The sequence below is a fragment of the Mucor velutinosus genome, assembly GCF_035048745.1.
Source record: "Mucor velutinosus strain NIH1002 chromosome Unknown tig00001563, whole genome shotgun sequence".
NCBI classification, from domain to species: Eukaryota; Fungi; Mucoromycota; class Mucoromycetes; order Mucorales; family Mucoraceae; genus Mucor; species Mucor velutinosus.
Window position 1 is genome coordinate 2,915,362 of NW_027041904.1, and position 22,521 is coordinate 2,937,882.

At 41.8% G+C, this 22,521-nt stretch overlaps 6 protein-coding genes across 6 annotated transcripts; 1 reads left to right on the forward strand and 5 right to left on the reverse strand.

Moving 5' to 3' along the window:
• Positions 1-27: 27 nt before the first annotated feature.
• Positions 28-4,527, reverse strand: sgf73 (SAGA complex subunit Sgf73; the record flags this gene model as incomplete). The annotated part of the gene is made up of 7 exons (XM_064828796.1): positions 28-162; positions 219-953; positions 1,011-1,147; positions 1,199-1,539; positions 1,596-1,695; positions 1,749-2,947; positions 3,008-4,527. The coding sequence occupies 7 exons, from the start codon at positions 4,525-4,527 to the stop codon at positions 28-30; spliced, it is 4,167 nt and encodes a 1,388-aa protein (XP_064685998.1).
• A 231-nt stretch (positions 4,528-4,758) lies between these two features.
• Positions 4,759-5,978, reverse strand: ATC70_009568 (Cation_ATPase_N domain-containing protein; the record flags this gene model as incomplete). The annotated part of the gene is made up of 8 exons (XM_064828797.1): positions 4,759-4,871; positions 4,934-5,034; positions 5,093-5,174; positions 5,232-5,355; positions 5,444-5,555; positions 5,610-5,662; positions 5,716-5,800; positions 5,860-5,978. The coding sequence occupies 8 exons, from the start codon at positions 5,976-5,978 to the stop codon at positions 4,759-4,761; spliced, it is 789 nt and encodes a 262-aa protein (XP_064685999.1).
• A 366-nt stretch (positions 5,979-6,344) lies between these two features.
• Positions 6,345-6,913, reverse strand: RPS19A_2 (Protein component of the small (40S) ribosomal subunit; the record flags this gene model as incomplete). Its single annotated transcript, XM_064828798.1, has 2 exons — positions 6,345-6,435; positions 6,510-6,913. The coding sequence occupies 2 exons, from the start codon at positions 6,911-6,913 to the stop codon at positions 6,345-6,347; spliced, it is 495 nt and encodes a 164-aa protein (XP_064686000.1).
• Positions 6,914-9,838: 2,925 nt separating this feature from the next.
• On the reverse strand, positions 9,839-13,537 carry AIP1 (WD40 repeat-like protein; the record flags this gene model as incomplete). The annotated part of the gene is made up of 1 exon (XM_064828799.1): positions 9,839-13,537. The coding sequence occupies one exon, from the start codon at positions 13,535-13,537 to the stop codon at positions 9,839-9,841; it is 3,699 nt and encodes a 1,232-aa protein (XP_064686001.1).
• A 184-nt stretch (positions 13,538-13,721) lies between these two features.
• On the reverse strand, positions 13,722-15,278 carry ATC70_009571 (uncharacterized protein; the record flags this gene model as incomplete). Its single annotated transcript, XM_064828800.1, has 1 exon — positions 13,722-15,278. The coding sequence occupies one exon, from the start codon at positions 15,276-15,278 to the stop codon at positions 13,722-13,724; it is 1,557 nt and encodes a 518-aa protein (XP_064686002.1).
• A 4,747-nt stretch (positions 15,279-20,025) lies between these two features.
• On the forward strand, positions 20,026-21,927 carry SMC2 (Structural maintenance of chromosomes protein 2; the record flags this gene model as incomplete). Its single annotated transcript, XM_064828801.1, has 7 exons — positions 20,026-20,051; positions 20,118-20,197; positions 20,256-20,444; positions 20,503-20,589; positions 20,655-20,702; positions 20,760-20,876; positions 20,930-21,927. 7 exons carry the CDS (start codon positions 20,026-20,028, stop codon positions 21,925-21,927), a joined length of 1,545 nt encoding a protein of 514 aa, XP_064686003.1.
• Positions 21,928-22,521: the final 594 nt, after the last annotated feature.

Genomic DNA, 22,521 nt, shown 5'->3' on the forward strand with positions numbered 1-22,521 from the left:
AATATATTTTATTGGTAAAACGTTGAGTTATCTGACAAAGATACTATGGATCTTTTCAAATTCCAAAAGGCTGCTCAATTGGACGCATCTGTTTTGGTTGCTCAGTTGTGTTCCATTCAAGGGCAGCTGCAACTTGGCCAATGATTTTAAATTCTTGGTTGACTATTGAATATGAGATTAGATCAGATATACATATGAAGATCTGTATGAAATCTTACCTTGACCAGCGCATTGGGGTTGATGTGCGACACTGGTGCTTGGTGCTGATGTTGATCTACTCGCACTTTATCCATCTTGTCCTTTAATTGATCACATCGTTGCTTCAGGGTATACAACACAGATTGTTGTGTTTGGTATTGATAGTCTGGTAATCGCTTCTCGCTTTGCCATTTACCGCCCCTACGATCAGCGGATAATTGAATGACTTTGGGTGTTGCACTCGCTGTACGCATATCCTTGACCAGCATGCGTGTCTCGAGAGCAAAGGATCGCATCATGGCTTGCACTTGTGGCTCTACAGGCTTCTTTTGCTTGTATTCGTCTTGCAAGTGGAGTGATCGAATAATATCCGAACTCTTGAGATGGGCATTCTCTGCTCTCAGGTAGCGAATAGCAGCTTTCAAGGATTCCACTTGGCTGGTCATTTCGTGAATATTGGTATTGGCCATTTCCACATTTGATGAGGGTTCTTCCATCATATCGAATTCTGCCTTTTTAGGTGCTGATAATCTCTTTTCCTCTTTCTTGGCTGCATTCTTTTTGAGTTGTATATTCTCCTGCTCCAATGCATCGTATTCTGCTTGAAGATTCTCGACTGCTTCTGTGTACATCTTTTCTTGTGCCTGTGTCTTTGCCAAGGTCTCTTCCAGTGCTTGATCGGCTTGTTTCTTTACTGTCTCCATTCTCTTTTCAAGCAGTTCGATCTTTACACTGGATTCCTGCAGCGCTTGGTCCTGTACATGTGTTACGAAGTGCCTGTGCTACCCTGCATGTGGGATTCCCGACTTTACCTTGAATTTCACATCCTTGATCAGTTTCACAATCTCATCACAATGTTGTTGTAATTTGCGCTCCATATCATGGTTCATTACTACTTCTGCCTTCATGTCAGAGGCTCTTTGGACCCACGGAGCGACGCCAGTGGCAACTAGGATCATATGTTGGCACCTGGTATTGCACACACTATCATTCTACTTACTTTTTTCTGTCTTGTTTTCGTTGGAAATACGCTCGAATGTAGTGCCCAGCTCGTTTGTCAATGACTTCAACGTTTTGAGACATGCTTCCCACATGGTGCTCTCGGCGATTTCGAGTATTTCGTCAGCCTTGCTGTATACAATCTGCTGTATGATGCCTAGACTAATTTCCTCCTTGCTGCTCACTTTGGCATCCACATAGACTGATATCTGCTTGTACGTTTCGTAACAGAATTTGCTCAACTTTGAACTGATGGCGTACAACATTTTGAATCGATGCAGATACTCAGACTTTAAAGTGAGTGCTTGTTCAGAGAGGTCCTCTAATTGTCGCAATAGTTTTCTAGATACACAGGGGCGTTCATTTGTCTGTTATCACAACAGCTTGTCTAGACTTACTTTGCCAAAATCTTGCTATTTTTAGCTTGCACAATCAGCCTGCCTAAAGGCTCCAGATAGTCATAGTCGAGCCTCTCTCTTCCCTCAATGATATTGATATCTAGTTACAGCTGTATCAGTTTCCGATGTCCACGCTAAACAACGACTACTTACTCTCATTTTGAGCCGCATGATCCACAGCTTGCTTGACATAGGTCAACTCGACTGTCATTCTATCAGCATTCAAATCCAAAGCTCTCGTCAAACCAAAGAACTGATCCACATGGTTTGCCTCACTTTGCGCCAAGTGAATTTCACTCAAATGTTCCAATTGAGCAATCATTCGCTGCAATTCCACCACGCATTCCGTCTCGTTGATCTCATCTGTGCGCAATAGATCCACAATTCCCGTCAATCTTCTTTCAGTGCCCACCAAATCATGGTATACCTGGCCCATCTTGATGAATGTTAAGGGATTGCAGTTGATGACGAACGTAACAAATCGTTTGCCCAGATCGCTCAACCAACCAGCGCGCTGCCTCATCTCGCAAACAGCCACAAGACTCTCAGGCACAGTATCCATGATCTTTTCGCTGATGGGATGATTCTGATCCAAATGCTTGATGATCAATTCTGCCTTGAATACCAGACGCTTGTACAGCAATACGCATGATATAGCGTCATTTTCAGTCTTGAAGAATGAATCTGGGAGATAGGGCTGAATGTAACTGAGGCGATCATTGGCCTGCGCTGCGTCCAGCTTACGCAGCTCGAGGTCAATGGATTTAGCTTGGGCTTTCATGACGGTGGATTGTAGCTGCATGTTGAGCGACATCATGGCTTGAGACTGACTACTGAGTGTTCGTTTCTCGGATTGTTGGCTCACTTCCTTGTGTCGAAGCTGCTCCAAATCGTTCTGCAAAGTGGTCACCAGCTCTCTGAACTGCTGGATAGTTGCTTCATAATCTGCATTTGTCTCTTCGCAAGAACGAAGACGTTCCACCTGTTCGCGCAGTAGCATGTCTCTGTGGTCAATTTCGGCCTGTAGTTGCTTTTCAGTTTCCATGTGGTTCTCTTCCAACTCGTCTGCTAGCTCCTTCAACGCTTCCAAGTCATCGATCACCATGCGCATCTCATCCATCTTTTCAGTCAAGGCCAGATTCTTCTCAGTAAGTTGCTCCACGAGATCTTCAGCACCCAACGCATCATCAAGACGCTGCTTGAGCTCTTCAATCGTGTATTCAGCATCTTCTAATTTGCCACGAGTTTTGTCGTACTGTCCTTTGACTTCTTCCAGCTCGTACGTCTCCTTCTCCAAGTCTTTGATTCGGTTGCTGAGCTCGTCTTCTCTTACTTTGGCTACGTCTCTTAACCTAAAATCGCATTGACATCTGAGCCATTTGCGTGTATAGCCACAATGCACATCAACCTACTTCATCAATGCCTCCTTGAGTCGCTCATTGTGTCTCTCCAGTTGAATCACTTCTAAGGGCGTCTTCTCATCTCCATCACGATCAGGTACACGGTTGATGATATCAGCCTCCTTCTTTAACACGTCAAGGTCCACACTAATCTCCTCAATTTTATCCTTGAGAATGCTGACTTCTTGCTGTAAATGCTCTGCTCGCTCCTCTGCTACTTCTTTGTCCAGTGTCATCATTTCAAGCGATTCAACAGCATCGTTGTAATTGTTCTCATACGCCTCTCGCTCAGCGGAAGATTCTTTGAGCTGTCTCTTTGTGTCTCGCAGCTCCTTTTGCAACTCGGAGATCTTGTCTTGTAGCTTATTTCTCAGAGTCAAAAACTGCTCTGCTTCTTCTTTGACTTTCTCATGCTCGCGATAACGCTCTCGATCCTCCTGGCGTTTGCTCTCCAAAATCTTGAGTTTCAGGCGAAGTTCCTCGTATTCTTTGAGTGGGATCATTTGTTCTGATTTGCTGACAGGCAAGTTGATAGCCAATGATCCATAGCTTTGCTGTTGTTGTTGTGGTTGTTTCTGAGGCAAAACGGTGGAGGATGTAGTGGAGACCATGCCTACCCCTCCTCGATCTGATATGCTGCTCATGGATTCTGATTCAGACATTTCTTGTTGCTGCTGCTGCTGTTGTTGCTGTTGCTGCTGCTGTAGCTCATAAGCGTCTTGCTCTTCTTGATCTCTACCAGCTAATTCCTCCTCCTCTTGCAACTGTCTATGCAATTCTGCTTCTTCTTCGTCTTCCCTCTTTTGCTGTTGCTGTAGCAATTGTTGTTGCTGCTGTAGCTGAGCGAGTCTCTCCTGCTGTTGCTGCCTCAATTGCTGTAATTTATTCTCCTTGACATCCTTTTGTGAGTTTGTATTAGAACGAGGTCTAGTGGGTGTGGTAGGCGTGGCAACCTTGCTCTTTCTTGCTGCATTGGTGACACTGGCAGTAGGCGAAGCAGATTTTCGACTGCTAGCAGTAAGCCCAGCTACATTTGTCTTTCTGCTATTTGCATTAGGAAGTCTACTGATTCTGGAAGGAGATGTGATGCGAGAAGGCAGCAAGGTGGATGAACTCGACGGTGTATGCTGTTGAACTGTTCTTGCGGCTGCTAAATTTGGGTCCTGAGCAGGTGCAAATCGACGTTCAGAGAGTGAAGGAGAAAGGCTTTCTTCATCTTGTTGCTCTTCCTCCTCCTCCTCCTCGTCTTCTTGTTCGTCGTCTATTGTAATGACCTTAACTTGGCTTGGCCTGACAAATACACCATGGTTTGTTTTGCATTCAAAGTAACGTTTACCCTGAACGACACCACTGTTCTTGCCTTGAGCTTCGTCTAGCTCAATACCCACCCATTTTCCAGTTTGAAAGCTGGTTGTGCCTACAAATCTGATGGTGCCAATTTTCCCTTGAACCTGGGCACGAGCTCCTGCTTTGAGTTCTGAGGAGATGTCATGATTTACGCTGCTGAGTGAGGAATTACGTGAAGAACTCATGATGGAACGACGTTTTTGTGGGTCGAAACCTGACATTATCTTGTACTGTTATATCGCTTGGTTGTCTGGTGGATAGTGATTACTGCTGTATAGTCGTTAATATATAGTGCGTATAGTAGAAAAAGAGATATTAAATTAGATGGTTGGAGAAAAAAAAAAAAGAAAAGTATTTATTGTTGCCTGAAATTCCACCACGGGTTTGCACCTTTTGTATCCCCTTAGATTGCCTTTTTAGGCCTTATTATACTGAGCAATGATATGGTCAATGGCTTCGACAACTGATTTGAATACGTGTAAATCAGTATCTTGGTTGCTGTCTTCTGGGCGATATTTTCCTGTTTGAACTTGATGTATGACATGTGTCATTTGAGTGCATTTCGAGTGCAAACATTGGATCAACATTTACCTAGAAATCGATGCAAGCCCAATTCCTTTGCACCGCCCCCTAGATCATTGGAGACATCATCACCGATGATGGCAACCTGCCCGGGTGTACTTTCCATGTTGCTGTAGCAAAGAAAAAGGTGAATAGTCTATTGATATGCACTAAAGTGATCGACCTTACATTTGCTGGAGAGCCAGCCTGAAGAAATTAGTGGTGGGCTTGCCCACGATACTAGCTGTAACACCTGATGCATATTCAAGAGCTATCACATCACTGTCAGCATCGCATATTGACAGACCAAACAAACAGAGTAATATACCTTGAACAAATCCGCCAGGGCCCATTGACAACTTCTCATCTTTATCAGCAAAGTATCTCGCCTTGTGAACAGCAATCAATTCAGTGCCAGGATTGGAAGACAACAAACGAAATGCCTCATTCAACTATCGCATGCCGATTTATGAGTACAAAGCTCAACTGTAATAGCATCTGTTTCAACTCGAGACAGGCTCCATCAAGTCATCGTTATACCTTCTCATAGTTGAATTTCGATGGAGCCAAACCAACCACAACAGCATTGGGATCAGCTACATCTATGTCCTTAAACTCTTCCATAGCAGCATCCTCCATAATCAAGAAGGGCCTATTCAGTTCAATTAATCTTCCGTCTACGAATTATTCCTGCAAAATGACATACCTCAATTGCTTTGATTTAATCATATCGCGGCATGCTGATAAGGAAGTAAACACCTAGAATATCGGTTACTTCTTCATCTCGGTCGAATATAGCAGGTTTGCAATACATCTCTCTCCTCAACATCAAAGCCCAAAGTAGTGAGTTTATCCACCAGCTGCTTTGATGACACTTTCGTAGTATTAGTTGCGAATCTATCAGAATTGGTCAATTTTGGTATAAAGATTCGCTGAAAGAAGCTGTTTTTTGATACCTAAAAGGTATTTTGCTAGCTTGGAGGCGTTGAATGGCTTCAATTGCGCCGGGAATAACCTTTTTGTCGATATGAATCGTGCCACTCAAATCAATAAGAACGCCTTTGATAGTTGACATGATGAATATAAAGAAAGAAAAATGCAGTTTAGAGACGCGAACTCGGTGCAGGATTCAAAAATAGAATTTGCAGCTACAGCAACGTCTGAATGTATAGGTTGATTATCACATTTCAGTAGACGGTTTCAGACATAACGTTTCAAAAGCTTACGAATAACGTCATGTAAGGGTGCAGCCACCTAGACAGCCCATTGCCTAGCAATAGCTGCCATCTTTTCTTTGGCAAAAGAGACGCTGCTGGTAGGATAGCCTTTAATAACTCTCAGTCGCTTCTAGCAGCGATCATGTTAGGAAACTTTGCTTTGTACAAGTACATGTAGATAATTTATTATATATCATTCATAATTAAAAGATATGTCATGTTGTTTAGAGTTGACCACAGTTATCAATGATAATCTTCTTGGTGGTACGACCAGAACCAGTACCGTAAGATTCAATCTTCTTGACGATATCCAAACTAAACACCAAATGTGTTAGTAATCAGCCCCCGTGTATGTCTGCTTGGCATTTCCATTCAAAATGCTAACTTACCCTTCAATAACCTTACCGAAGACGGTGTGCTTGCCATCTAACCAAGTAGTCTTGATAGTGGTAATGAAGAATTGAGAACCGTTGGTGTTGGGACCAGCGTTAGCCATGGACAAATCACCGGGACCAGTGTGCTTAAGAGTGAAGTTCTCATCGGCGAACTTGTTACCATAGATGGACTTACCACCGGTACCGTTGTGGTTGGTGAAATCACCACCTTGGAGCATGAAATCAGGGATAACACGGTGGAAAGAACAACCCTTGTAACCGAAACCCTTCTCACCAGTACAGAGAGCACGGAAGTTCTCAGCAGTCTTGGGGACGACATCAGATCTCAATTCCATGACGATACGACCGAGAGGAGCACCATCAGCAGAGACATCGAAGAAAACCTTGGGGAGAGACATGTTTAAAATATAAATTTATACAGAAAAAGAAGAAGAAACCCTTTTTATGAAAAACTTTTTGCAATTTATACTCTTGCCTTTGAAATGATGGCACACATCATCCTGATAGTAAGCTTTCTGACGCGCTTTTGAACAACCGATATTCTTTTAGCTTCCAAAAGTTGCCATTGCTCGAGTTTTACTGGGAGAACTAAATTGAATGGGGTTGAAATGCCTTGACATTTGTTTAAAGATTCATGGATCAAGACATGTTTATCATTGATTTGCATTGTTTGTTTGCTACTTGTATGATTCATGTGAACCTTATTTCTAGGCTATCGTCACCTACATTTTGCGTGCATGTATATTTAACATGACAATACAAGAGTAGTGAGAAATTTTTGACATTTAACACAGTCTTCAGTCTTCAGTCTTCAGTCTTCAATCTCAGTGTTGTTTTATGGAACTTTACTCCACTTTATAAATTCTTTGAAAAGACATTTCATTAGTCGTCCATACCATTAGCACACATAGAACTAGACTGGGGTAATGTTATAAACCAGCGCGTTCAAAATCTAATAGCATTACAGCGAAGAGCACTAATCCGTCCTTGCCAAGAATGAAATCTCGTCGTCATTCTTCATTTTAAATCCTAGCGCATTGATGGGCACATTAACGCATTGATGGGCACATAAACGTATTGAATTGAACATTTCGGGGGCGCTGCTTTGAAGGGCAAAGCTTATAACAACACAGATACAGAGCTGTTATCCCAAGATTTACCAAACCTTCATAAATTTATTACTCGTGAGAATCTTTTGCAATATTTTTTCAAGCCTTTTGAACCGTAGCAACGCTCAAATCCCCTAACTTGGATATTACGACATGAGAAAACTATATGATCTACATGCTTGTGAGATAATAGCATGGGATTTCGAAGCAGCACTGCGCATTGGCTCGGTCTATTTGTTCGAGACTTGATGTCAATGTTTGATTTCAAAATATTTCACTGAAGAGATCCTGAAACAAGTATTGTCAGAGGTGTTTTACTACCATAAATCAACATTTTCTTGTTGAAATTAATAGAGAACAGCTTACGATGTGAAGGTTATTCTAAAAACGAGATACCATTGTGATGACCTCTAAACCCACAACTTTGTCAGTGATTAAAAATGATGGCTTTAAAAAGAATAAAATTTTGGGATGAAAATTGTCATGTCTTCGGACCTCTGACACTTATTAAAATTGGAACGATACAGAGAAGATTAGCATGGCCCCTGCACAAGGATGACACTAAATCTCTGAGAAGGAAGCTCTACGGAGCACATTTTTTTTTTTGTCAGTGCTCTCTATCAGTCCATCTTCTGGATATCTCTCTAATTGTCTTCTTTTTTGAAAAGAAAAATACAAACAAATCTCCAGACATCCTTGCTTTTTGGCTGGTTGCTTGAACTTCTTTTATAGGGCCACATCCCAAAGTATGGGATCATGAAAAAGGGCTGAGCGATTTACATTTCCCATTGAAAGCCGCATATGGACGAACAATTTGTAGCGATTACCTGACGTAGATAGACCAAGCTACATTACGCATTTGATTCGCAATTTCCTTTTTATGAGTCTCCAATAGCATTGATTACGTTCGGTTCAAAGGTTTTTATTACTCACTCAACATAAATCATAGTATAGCACGATTTTAATCAAGCGGCAGACGTAATTTTCTGTGATATTATATATTGAGACAAACGTATGAAAACGATTAAAATAAGGACAAATTATAGGCTGGCATGAATGAGATCCTTATCGATCATCTTTTGGATGTTGAGTCGGATAATACTCAGCACAGCGACGGGAGCGAAGGAAATTTGATCAAAGATAAGACAATAGTGAGCCTTCCAACTGTTAGCTATCGAAATAACAGATTTATTATGGGAGGAGTCACGAAGCCGTTGACTATATCGAATATTGTGCAAGTCAAGAGTAAAGAGAGAATTTGATTATCTTCGCACTGATCTTGCCAGCCAGAAATTAATTGAACCATCGCTTCACATTCTGTCCTGATTTGTTCATTTTCGAACTTTATGGACTCGATTCGACCTATTTTGCAAGATTCGACTATATAAATGTTATGACCATCCTATACTTTCTAATGCGCCCGTGGTGGTAGGGCGAAGTGGTTAAGCATCCAACATGCCATCTGGATGATCCCGATTCAAATCTCAGTGAATGCATTTTGGTGATTATTTTGACGTAGTACTGATGTCCTCGTTTGGTGTTTTGTGCTCTTATCCAGTATCCATATATCCATATTTTGAGGATTCGCATGATTGTATCGGCTCTAGGTGTCGCACCTGATTAGTAGTAGATTTCTTTCCCAACTTAGTTCATTATATATCTTATTCCCCTTCATTGCAGACATTGGGTCCACCAACAATCTTTTCTTTCCCTCAGTATGACATTTTAAGGACTTTAAATAAAACCTGGAGCTCGACTCCCCTACAAAAAAAAATACTTTCTAATGCATTTACGGAGTGCCTTTCAAGGCGCATCTGATGGTATTAAATAAAAGGTGCGTTTTGAACAAAGTTATAAAACAATATTGAAAAACATGAAATGAGGTTTTCGGCGAAAATGTCGATATTCTATATATGAAAGCCTCGCAAAAGTGATTTCAGGGGTTTCTTTGGATGAATATCATCATTTTGAAGTTATATATGCTACAGTAAAAGCCTTCGTTTTGAAGGTCAAAAACGCAATCGTTTAATTTTCGAAGAAAATCATGAGGTACTTTTTTTTTTTTTTTTAAATTGTTTTTATTGATTGCTCCGTGTAAGTAGGTCCCTAGGGCACTACCAAGAGGCGGGCGCAATTGATATGATATTCAATTGTATTTAGGATAAAGCGATAGATGACAGGAACAGATGATAGATGATAATTGTGATTAGAGAATTACAATTGCTTGTGAATTTCAGTTTGGGCATGTAGTTGAAGGAGCTCGTTCTTGATCTGCTGGACCACATCGATCCATATAAATGGAGTCGAGTGAAAGATCATACGAACTTGAGCTCGCCAAATGTTGCCAAGTGTTACCAGTACGACCATGTGAGCAGTGGTGTATGATTTGGAGACATACTTGATGTTTTCAAAGTCAAGAGAGGAACAGGCTTGGATAATATCACCAATCGAAACGGTTGGCCACAAGAATTCAAAGATGATAGCTTTCCAGATGGATGCCTTACTGGAACAGAGGAAAAGCAAGTGTACAGCATTTTCTTCGTTACCACAGATCGGGCAGAGAGGTGACTCAGCTATCTCAAAGTAGTGTAGCAGGCGTTTGGTCGGGATGGTGTGGGTGAGGAAGCGATAGATGACATTACGGTGGACAAGGTTCAGGGACAGAGACCAGAAGAAATTCCAGTTGGACCTGGCAATGCTGGAGGTGTGAGCCTCGATGCATGCTGTGCGGAATGTTCTGGTTGAAATCTGTCGAGTGAGGCCTTGCTGGCTGTTGAAATCATAGGAGTCAATAAACGGTTTGAAGGAGATGTCGGTTGTGCGGTTGGTGCCACCCTGAGGGGGTTGTAGCATGAGGCTAAAGTACGGCTGGATATGTACTTTGTTCTCGTTGATTTGCCTCAGGATTTTCTTGCAAGCGCGTCGAATGTCAGCTGGGATGGTTGGTGCTTTTCGTGCTTCGAGTTGCAGAGGTTGGTCAGGATTGGGTTGATAAAGATCCTTTACTTGCAACTGAGTGGCCCTAATCGGCATTTTGGAGACAGTGGCAGACGGCTGCAGAATGGCTTTGACAGGTAGGATTGAGGCGGTAGCAATATTGAGGTGAACTGGTTCATTGATGCGTTTGAGGCGGTCAACTGATTTGTAGATCATTGTTACCGTGTTGGTGCGTTGTTTGGTGAGACCAGTGGTTCGTGTGAGGGGAAAGAGCAACGGAACCTGCACATGCGCACTCTGATTTTGCTTATTCACTAGCATGACCAGCATGAGATCTAGGATGTGGGGCGAGTCAGAGGGATGGAGGAGCGGTTGAACCCAACGAAAGTATAGGGCTGATTGTTGCAGAGCAACATCCAGAACACCTAATCCACCTAATGGCTTCGGCTTGGTCCATGTGGCCCAGGGGATAACAGGAAAGATGCCTTTTCGTAGAAACTTGGTGCAAATGGACTGGATAGCTTGGACATTACTTTGAGCAAACGGAGTTACTCGTAGTACATACCAGCATTTGGACAAAATCAAACTGTTGAGCACTGTAGCTTTGCCAACGACGGAGAGACTTCTTACACTGTGGATTTTGGTAGCTGTCCGGAGATTGTCGACAAGACCACCGATAAATACTTCACGTTGTTGAACCGATTGCAGCAGAGGAAACCCGAGATAGATCACTGGATTGGAATCCTTGTTGGATGTGAATTTTGTGATATTCATTTCCGAGAGTCGTGCTTGCCAATATGACCATGTGTTTTGACCAGAGAGCGAGATAGCTTCGACCTTGTTGTAGTTAATCTTGGCATTGGTTGCATTGCAATAGACATCTAAGTGGTACTCGAGTCTTGCCAGATCAGGAAGGTCTTGAACAAATACAAAAGCATCGTCAGCGTAACATAGGATTTTTGACACATGAACTAAAGGGTCATTAGCATTATAGTTGGGATGGTCAGTTGCATACTGCATTTGATAGCCGTGGTATAATGGATCATTGAGAATAGACCGCAGAAAGGGTTCAATAGCCAAATTGTACAAAATAGAGGAAATGGGGTCACCTTGCTTTAAGCCTCGCAGCTTGGGAATATCATCAGTAAAGTAACCATTCACATTGATGCGCAAGAGATTTTGGCCCATCATGTTGATGATGCAGCGGACAAGATTAGCAGGGAAGCCATAAGTAATGAGTGCTGTTTGAAGGTACGAGAGGTTAACTCGATCGTACGCTTTTTCCTGATCAAGACTAAGGCCAATTGCTTTGGGCATTTGGTGTATCACATTGTTCTTCTTGGCCAAGTTCATGGTTCGTTCAGCATCTTCCATTATGACCTGACACCGCAGAGCGTTTTGGGCAATGAACCGCCCAGGTACGAATCCCGCTTGGTTCTCGTTGATCAGTTGCTTAGCGACTTCCATCATTCGATGATTAAGCAAACGTGTCAAGAGTTTGTAGTCAGTGTTGCAGAGGGAGATAGGTCTATAATTTGCCATGTCATTGGGGTCATTTTTCTTGTAGAGGATTGTCATGAGGGAGACGTTCCAAGACGCAGGAAATATGCCTTTGGTGAGGGCATCATTGTAGACCGTGGTGATGAGAGAGTGGAGGGGCGGGAACTTGAGAATCAGCCGGAGGAGTTGGTAAGGGATGCCATCGCTGCCGGGAGACGCAAATTTAGGCGATCTTTTACATTCAAACAACAAATCATCTAGCTCTACTGGTAGTTCGAGGAGTGATTGCTGTTCACCGTCAAGTTGCATGTCAGGTGTGATTTGATCCAACAATAGCCGCATTGATCTGGCATCGGGTGGAGTTGGTGTGTACAAATTCGTGTAAAAGCTGCCAGCGATCTCGCTCATAGTACCTTGATCAGAATGCAATTCTTGAGTAACTGGATGCCTCAGTTGTTTCAATTGACGTTGATTCTGTCTAGATACGGTGAGTTTCTTCAAGAACCCAGCATTTTTCTCTCCATTTTCTCTCCAATACTTCCCTAATTTGAGGACTTCAATTTCGGCGATAGAGTCTTGTAACGCACCAATTTGTTGGTTGATGGTGTCTAGCCCTTGAAATATCAGTCCCCGGTTCTTCTTTGCTCGCATACACCGATTCCGTTTTGCTTGTAACGTCTTCAGTGCCTTTCTACGCCAGTTGACTTCTTCCAGTTGGAATTGTCGGACATGCTCCTTAAACTCGTCTTTGATCCAGTCCCAGATCTCTTGAGGGGATTGGGTGGCTGTCTTGAGCTCAACTTGCGGCTGTAGACCTTGCAAGAAGATCACCAATTCACGACGAAACTTGTGGTTGTTGGCCAAAAAGGGATTGCATTTGTAGGCGCCAGGCCCCTGTGTTGCATCCTTTTGCAGTTGTAAAGTAATGACCAGCATTTCATGATCTGTCCATGTCGAGTTCATAAACTCCTGGGTACATTCTGTAACTGTTCCATAGGAAGTGTTGTTGCAGAAGATGTAGTCCAAGATGTAATGGAGATTGTTGGATCCATGAAAAGTGGCGCTCTTGTTTTCCCAAAAGCAATCGATGAAATATTCCTCCAATAAGGCTGTCCATTCGACTGTAGTTGCTTCGACTGTTCCATTAGATCGGCGAGACTCATATTTGTAGTTGAAATCTCCCAAAATAATCATGTTGTTCTGAATAGTTGTAATCTTGTGTATCAAAAATCTGTGTTGCATCAATTCCGTGTAGAATTCCACGTTGTCTTTTCTTGATGCTGCTTTTCCGTATATGTTGAGTATTGTGGCTATGGAGTTGGAGGAGTTTGGTTCCTCTTCCGTCGCATAATGTACGTGTGCTAGTATAAATCTACCGTCGATGCCAGTGTCAATGGGTGTAATAATGTATCTGTTGTTAAGTGATATGATTCCGCAATGTTTGGTGTAGGTGCTGGACTTGCTGGAAAACTGCATATCTAAAGTGTCTTGAGTATCTTTTTTGTCAGCATGAGATTCCTGGATGGCAAGAATATCAATGTCTGATGTTTTGAGGTATTTTATGAATTTTTTTTCTGCGTTTTTTATGTTTTTGTGTGTCAGACCACGACAGTTGAGAGTCGCAATCCGCAATCGATGATTAGGTGCTCTAATCATCATATTATTCTAAGTGTTGAGGGTTGGACTGAGCAGTTTCTGATGTTTCCTGCCCTTGGGAGTCGTCTGAAGCTCCTTTGCCGCCCTTGTCGGTGACAGTGTTGAATTTGCTGGCTGCACTGCCTCTGGTGAAGCGCCTGGTGAGATTGGCGCGCTGTTCCTGCTCCGTTCTGAGCTTTTTGCCATCTCTGCCATCTTCCAGATCTGGTCGTTCCTGAATGAGAGGCTCCTTCATACTGTCATCAGGCATAAATTGCTTGATCAGCTCTTGTCCATTCAGAGTTGATTCAGCTGCATTAAATGATGTCAATGTTTGCGTGTTGTTGGCAGATGTCTGTGCGCTCGCAGCATCTGCATTTGGTGTAACGTCATCATTGTTACTTTTGGGTTGAGGAGTGGGAGAATCAATATTCATGTTGTCCTCATCAGTACCCTCTTCCTCCTCCTTGGTGGGTTCAGGCTTGTTCTGTTGCTGTTGCTTCTTGGCCGACTCAGTGTCTGTGGTTTCCTGGGTCTTGGCTACTACCACTCTAGGGCCAATGGGAGGGTTGGGCTCTCGGGGAATGATCGGAGTAGGTACCTTGCGATCTTTCCTGGGGATCGTAGTGGGCTTCTTGTTGGGGGTGTCAGTGTTATCCTGTCTAGGGCAGTTGCGACTGACATGTCCATGTTGATTGCAGTTGTAGCATTGCGTGTACCTCTTGGCATCAGGACAATCGGCTTTGCAATGATCCGGTTTTTGACAGAGACGACAAAAATCTGGCATATCTTGCCATTTGAGAAGGACCTGACGGTTGGTGCCATTATCCAATCTGAAGTAGATAATTCGATCCAAGATTTCATACGCTGGTTCGTCTGGCTTGGGGGTGATGTTCAGAGTGGCATAGCCTTGTCCGACGTAGTCGCCCTGAGTGAAGGAGATGCCATAGTCCAAGACTTCTCCAAAATGTGACAGTCTATCCTTTATCAAAGATTTCAGGACAGGAACTGGCTCCATGGGTAGTCTGTCTAAACGAACATTAACTATAGTATCATTAGCTGGAAGAGAGGGGAAACCCTTGACAAAGGTCCCATCCGTCAGATTGAAGCCCTGCAGGATTGCGATGTGGCCAGGACTGTCGTGGATCCAACATGTTTCCATGATCTCTCGATTCATATACTTGCGAGTGCGAGATACTTTGCCGATATAATCGTTGTAGCCTTTTCTGAGATGAGCATCTTTGTTGAATGCTTGCAGAGCCTCTCGTAAGAGCTGTTGATTAGGCAAACCAGTAATGTCGATGAGCACCGAGTTGTCTTCAATGCCCTTGAGGAAGGGTCGAACCATTTCCACACTTTTGCTGACGGTGGCGTCCTCGGTCATCAGAGACTGATTCGATTCACTGGTGGCGGTGGAAGGTGTGATGGGTGTCTTTACGATCGTTGGATTGAAGGTCATCGTTGTATGCTTGATGCCCTTCGTTACCTTTGCCCATGATGCGTCAACAACGGTATTTGTAGCCTTGGAGGTGCTACTTTCGGTCGTTGAACCTGTTTTCTGTTTTTTAGCGGGAAGAGCCATGTCATGAGGTACCCCTCATGGTTTGGAGCCGTTTTTCGACGATCCCAAAAAAGTTGAGCAAAGGTGTCAGGAAGTAAGTGGTAGCTTGAAACAATCGTTTGACACAATTTTGGTGGTCTAAAACGGTTTTTATCACGAGAAATTGTGGGGTAAATGTCATCATCTTTCATTGTGTTTTGCATACTTCCAAGTAGTAAGCAATAGTATAAGAATGCTGTCCGCCTGACGATGAATTTTTTCCATGAGGATAGACGTAGATCATCGCAAAAGAGGTAGATTCACGGTGACGGATGAGTTATAGAGGGTTCTCAGGTGATTTTGGACCGCTGAAAGGCGAAATTTTACTATAAATTCATAAATAGACGAGCTGTGAAGATATAGCAGCCTTTCAGCTTATCATAAATCAAGAGCCAGATAATATACTGTTCTCTGAAAAGTTTTAATTTCGTGTTATTTATTAGTAAAATCAATCACTACGCTATTTAAAGGTTGTATGGCTTTATTTTGCTCTGTTCTACTTGAGTAAATTTCCTAAATTAATGTATGTATTTCCGCCAGCTCTTACACACGACGTGCAATGTCGATTATTATACGAACTAGAACTATTCATTATGTGGTTTCAGCTAAATACGATGTAATCTAAAGACATCCAATTCATTTGCGTGCACATCACACAGGGTAAAGACTAACAATGGCTGCATAATTGAGTTTGTCAGGACGCTGACTCTACAGGCAAGACAGGTTGACCTGTGATCGAACGCAAACATCAGTAGGAACAAAAATTCATTTCATATAAGCTGTTAACTTGAACTGTAATGCCCTCACATTAAAGGACAAGTTGCTCGTCATTATTATATTACCAGGTGTTTTAGCTGAAATTTGGTAAAACAAATGTACCGGATGTCCGTTACGCCATCAGTTGAGGCAAGACGTTATTGAGCGTTCATCAATAGTACTTGTGGGTTACATGGAGCTATGACTAATAAACAGATCTAGTAAGTTACAGGATCATTATTCTATATGTGGTTTCAAATCTCGCTTGAGTGAGTCTTGCACTCTAAAGCAGAGTTCTCCTGCATGCAACTAGACGTAAACTTTGAAACGCTTATCAGATGTGATAGGTCGTATTATTCAAAACTGTAATAGTACAATACTTATCAGGTACTGACAGTGCAATCTCAATCATTATCATTGAATGAGTAAATAGGTGCATGCATTCTTGACCGAGTTCGAATCAAATTAGCTTGATACTTGGCTATTGAAATTCACTACACTCAAATTAATTAATAATGAAGAATGTAGTTTCCTCATTACACTGATAAAGCTCAATCTGTGTTAATGTTACGAGCTTGATATCCTTGCGCTTGTAGTGTGTAGTGATCAAGGTTGAGGCGAGATCTTTGCGTGTAATTCAACCACAACACAACACAACTAGCTACAAGTGCCAAATGAACTACTATTTTTATTAATGTACTACACAAAGGTTTTCAAGAGCGTCACATAATCAATTAGCAATACATTCTCGTGAAGATAAACAATGAATGGAGGGCTTAAACTAAATTAGCAATATGAATTAAAGTATACGAGTGTTTATGCTTCGGATGGCTCTCTATCTTCGCTTCGCTTCGGTGAAAACTAACCTGCGCATCGGCAGCTCGTGCTACTGATTGCTCTTGCGTATCTTATCAAAATACTACTACTTTCATTTTGACCCTCCACTTACACATAAAGATCCTTTATATTATCTGTAGATCTGATTCTTATGTGATGCTCTACATCTATATACACGTAGCTACTTCATATACAAACAAGCAGCATACTGGTATTGCCACTTTTTGGTCCTTAGTGTCCCTAATACAGCAGAATCTGAGCGCATTTGAGCCGCATTTTCTCGCGCTCAAGGCCGTTTTAGATTGTCAGAGTAGCACCAAACAGTTGCTCTCATCTGGCAGTTACTTCCTGACCCCTTTTCTCAACTTTTTGGGGACCAAAAAAACATGGCTAAAATTCAACCAAAAAGCATGAGGTACCCCTCATGGTTTTCATCGAAAATCAAACGATCGCGTTTTTGACCTTGATAATGAAGACTTTTACTATGGTATATCATGAATCAAAACGTTTCTATCGATCCAAAGCAACCTCTGAAATCATCTTTGTGGGACTTTGATAGGTAAAATTTCGGCATTTTGCCAGAAACCTCTTTTCATATTTTCATAAATCATTCGATAAGTTTATTCAAAACATCTATATTACTTAGTACCATTGGATGCGCCTTGAAAAATACTCCAGGAAAGCTTAAGGAAGCATGGGGTGATCATCATATTTTATATAGTCGAATCTGCAAAAATAGTTCGATCGAGTCCAAAATTATCAAGATTTGTCCAATCTAGAGCAGACAATAATTCTGGGTTTGAATTAATTTTGGCTTGTGAGGGGCCAGCTGGCAAACTCAATGCCCTTTTCATACTGCAATACAGTAGTAAATGCTCTTGAAGCGTATAAAAAGTAGGTGGTAGGTCTTAACAATATAGTTTATAATAATATTTATTGCATTCTATATCGTTCATAATGACATCGTCTTGCATTCTATATTTAATAACGTTAGTCTGAACATTGACGATTCATGGGCTGCGCAAGATGTCTGCAGTAAGTAGTGAAATCTCTGAGGCTCAAAGACGTCGTTCAAAGAAAAAATTGACAGCATTGAGCAGAGGAAAGAGGGTAGAACTAACAGTGGTTTTTGTTGATTGATTGTAAAACTATTATTCTCATATGAGCCAGGCCTGACAAATGCCTAGAAACTTAGTTTCCATATTAGGGTTATAAAAGTATCTAGGGACAATAAATTTATTATGTCATAAAATAATGCTCATTGTGGATCACGGAATGTAATCGATTGTTTTCTACAAGATTAAAACGGAAAAATTTAAACAGTCTGAGGTAGCTCAAGATCTGTACACTTAATCCCACTTTTCAGCAATATGTATTAGGTATTTACAATGATAATAGATCAGCTACCCCCGGCTGCCGTTATCGTTGGTTGTATATTTATAGATACTGCCAGGTACCATCGCTCAACATGTGCCCTTCTTTCAATATTTCGATCAAATATCAAGAAAACAAAAGTAATCCGCTTATATTCTATATCACTTGGCTTCGCAACTTCCCATTGTATCCACATTAGATTAAATTGATGATCTGATTCAAATCTAGCTAAAATAGTAACCATAGTCCTCCCTATACGGCTTGTGATAGAAGCATTCTTTTGCATACATGTGAGGCCTCAGTTAATGCATACGTAATTTGTATTAGCAATATTATCCTACCATTATCTTCAGTCAATGATAGCGATCATTCTAAGTGATTTTTTGCAGTACAGCGATTTCTAGCAGAGATTCCGTTGCCAATGTTTAATAAATTTAAAGTTTTTTTTATACAGAAATTCGTACAACCACTACATAAAGTCAGTACACCAATAAGGCAAATTGCAGCTTTTGAGAAAATATATAGCATATTCGCTTATTACATGATCCGGAAACCTAGAAGAAGGGTATAAATGAATTTCCATGATATCAGCTGGCTTACAAGCAAGCAAGCATCCCGCATTTATGAAAGGGCAAAAAGTGATGCTCATACATCGCATTATATCAGATTCACAGAGCATCATTGAGCAAGTTCGGAATTGCATAGCCTTGTTTTAAACAATGTAAAGCATAAGGAAATGAAGCTCAGGCACATTTCACATATTACTTCAAGGCTATTCAATCATTGATGGATACGAAATCAACCGAGAATTTCAAGATTATAAGCAACATGCCTATTGGGTAAATGCATCTATGCAATCTCCATTGAAACTAGGCACAAAAAAAAGCAAAGATACCGATCTGGTGGTATATTAGAAAAAAAAAGGGTCCCTTACTGTACAATTAGGCAACTCTTAAAATTTAATGTAAGCTGGATAGTTGGTCTTTCTGCTCGTATTGAACAAGCTGAGCAGGATGTAATTTCGCATACATTGAAGTCAACTAGATGCCTCGATAGTATTGCTTTGGAGTGATCCTTAAATCTACGAGCACTGATAAAATATATTATAATCTGATAAAAGGACAGGATCAGGCACTAAATACACCACTCATTTGCCATGTTGTATATACGCTGTGCCTCCACAGTGAGAATATACCCGCCCTTTAAAGGCAACAAATAAGATGTACAATATCGGAGTGACAGATAGATAATAGCAAGACATTTAATACTTTCCTTCTCAATACAATTTTCTGTTCATCCTCCTCAGGAGCATGTACGTGATATGATCCACTACCTTTATATTTCAAATAAATATTTAGGGTCGTGTGAGATTAATTGTGTTAAAGAGACGTTTCCCACGGCTAATGACAAACATCAAGCCATTTTTAGAAAAAGAAGAGACTTGTATGATGTCCAGCAGTTTTGCTAGAGAATGAAGGCAATTTCCGTATTCTTCCACTTGTAGGATTTGAAGAGGAATTAAGGCAAGATAGATATTCGAACTTCTAAATGTGGAGAAAAGAGAGGGGTCTCAATTAAAGGCACGCATAGGAACACACACACACGCACACATATACACACGGATGTGCTTTATTTGTGTGTCAAGATGTACATACTCCGTTTTATCCGCTACTCTCATTTCATATAAATACTTGGGTTCCTCTTTGCTTTTCTTTTGCTTTCTTCTTCTTTATTCAATTCCACTAAATCCAATATCTTCATAATGGCTTTCCTCTTGAGACGCTTACCGTAAGTCAATTTATTGGAATCCTTTAGATGTTTGCAATGTCCTCATTCATGTTTGCATCAATCCAGTGCTACTGCTCGTCCTTTGACCACTCCCAACACCCTCAACCGTGTTATTTTCCCTTCAGTTGCCAGATCATTGACTACTGGTAAGTGGCCTGATCCAAATCTTATATCAGCATCATATTCAATCCCATCAATCAATAGCTGCTACTCAAGCTGCCTGTAACAATGATGAGCCTTCTTTCTTGCAATCCGTTGAAAAGTACTACGATCATGCTGCCGGTCTCAGTGAAGTTCAGCCTCACACTCTTGCTCATCTTCGTGCTGTTGACAGTGTCCTTCGTGTCACTTTCCCCATTGAAGTCGAAAACGGCAAGTATGAAGTAATTGAAGGTAATTTTGAAATGCAGATATATTCCGTTAGTGCGTGTATTGATAGTTAAATGCTTAGGTTATCGTGCTCAACATTCCCGCCATCGTTTGCCTGTCAAGGGTGGTATTCGTTTCTCCGAGGAAGTCGATATGCAAGAAGTTGAAGGTAAATTGCACGCGTGTTGCCATGGCAATGGGAATCAGTCTGAGGCTAAAATCACTGTACAATAGCTTTGGCTTCTCTCATGACCTACAAGTGTGCTGTTGTCGATGTTCCTTGTAAGTAATTGAATAGCACAGTGCATTCAGAACCGCAGTTCTAACCAGTACATATAGTCGGTGGTGCCAAGGGTGGTATTAAGATTGACCCCAAGAAGTACTCTGTTGAGCAATTGGAAAGAATCACTCGTCGTTATACCATGGAATTGTGCCAAAAGAAGTTTATTGGTCCTGGTAAGTTCTAATGCTGTTGCTATTTGAATGTGGTTACCAACAGCAATGTGTAGGTGTCGATGTCCCTGCTCCTGATGTAGGAACTGGCCCCAGAGAAATGGCCTGGATCATGGATACTTACTCTCAATTCAACGTGGGTGATGTCAATGCTGCTGGTTGTGTCACTGGTAAGCCCTTGTCCTTAGGCGGTGTTCGCGGTCGTAACGAAGCTACCGGTTTGGGTGTCTACTACGGTATTCGTGAGTTCCTCAGCTACCCTGAAGTTCAAAAGAAGACTGGTGTCAGCGGTAACATGGCTGATAACACTGTCGTCGTTCAAGGTTTCGGTAATGTCGGTTACTTTGCCGCCAAGTTCTTTGAAGAGAACGGCGCCAAGATTGTCGGTGTCGGTGAGAGAGACTGTGCCATCTACGACCCCAACGGTTTGAACGTCGAAGATCTCCACAAGTACTATAAGGCCAACGGTTCCTTCAAGGGTTACTCCAACACTGCTCAAATCTTTGAGCAATCCACCAAGATCTTGGAAGCTGAATGTGATATCCTCATTCCTGCTGCTCTCGAACGTCAAATTGGTTTGCGCAATGTTGCCAACATCAAGGCCAAGATCATTGGTGAAGGTGCTAACGGTCCCGTTACTCCTGCTGCTCACGATATCCTCGAATCCTCTGGTAAGGTCGTTGTTCCCGATTTGCTTCTTAACGCTGGTGGTGTCACTGTCTCATACTTTGAATGGCTCAAGAACTTGTCCCACGTTAGATTTGGTCGTATGAACAAGAAGTGGGACGAACGTGCTCGCTCCAAGGTTGTTGCCCTTGTCGAGGAAAATGCCGGTCGTGCCTTGACTGAAGCTGAACGTAAGGCTATCGTTCACGGTGCTGAGGAAGCTGATTTGGTCTACTCTGGTCTTGAAGATACCATGATCCAAGCTTGTCAGGAAACCAGACAAACTGCTGAGCTCAAGAAGGTTGATTTCAGATCTGCTGCTTATATCAATGCTATCCAAAAGATTGCTGCTGTCTATGAAGGCTCTGGTATGCTCTTCATGCACTAAATTCCTAGATAGATGTCTAATTATTTCGCAATCAACTGTATTAATTACATCTCTTTTTTTGTATTATCCACTACCACCTATATATATAATAAAATCAATTTCTGTCTTAAACATGAATTTTGTGTCATTTGCGCAGAATTAGTAGAATAACTGGGCTTTGGAGACGGAAATCAAGCTGATTGATAGTTTTTAAAGTAGGAAACTTCTATCAAAGATGCAACACCAGACGATTCTATGATCTTGCGATTGAATCGGATTTCCGAATATCTGTTGGCATGAGTGATTTTTGCTATGCGTATGCGTCTATTGAAATGTCCCAATAATAGAGTTGATAGCAAGCAGTTAGACAGCACGTCCATGTCATGAACAGTACTAAGTATCTCAGTACAGAGAAATATAAGTTCATGCGACACTTGCCTCGCAACATATCTGATTTCACCCTTCAGCCAGTCAAATGCCTTCTTCATAAGCTTCCATTTTGACTCAAATGAGAGGACGATACAACATGGGCCATCCTTTTACCCACAGAGAGGGACCGGCTTCTCCCATATTTTACGTAGTTGCCTGCAGCTAGCATAAATATAGACGCACTGG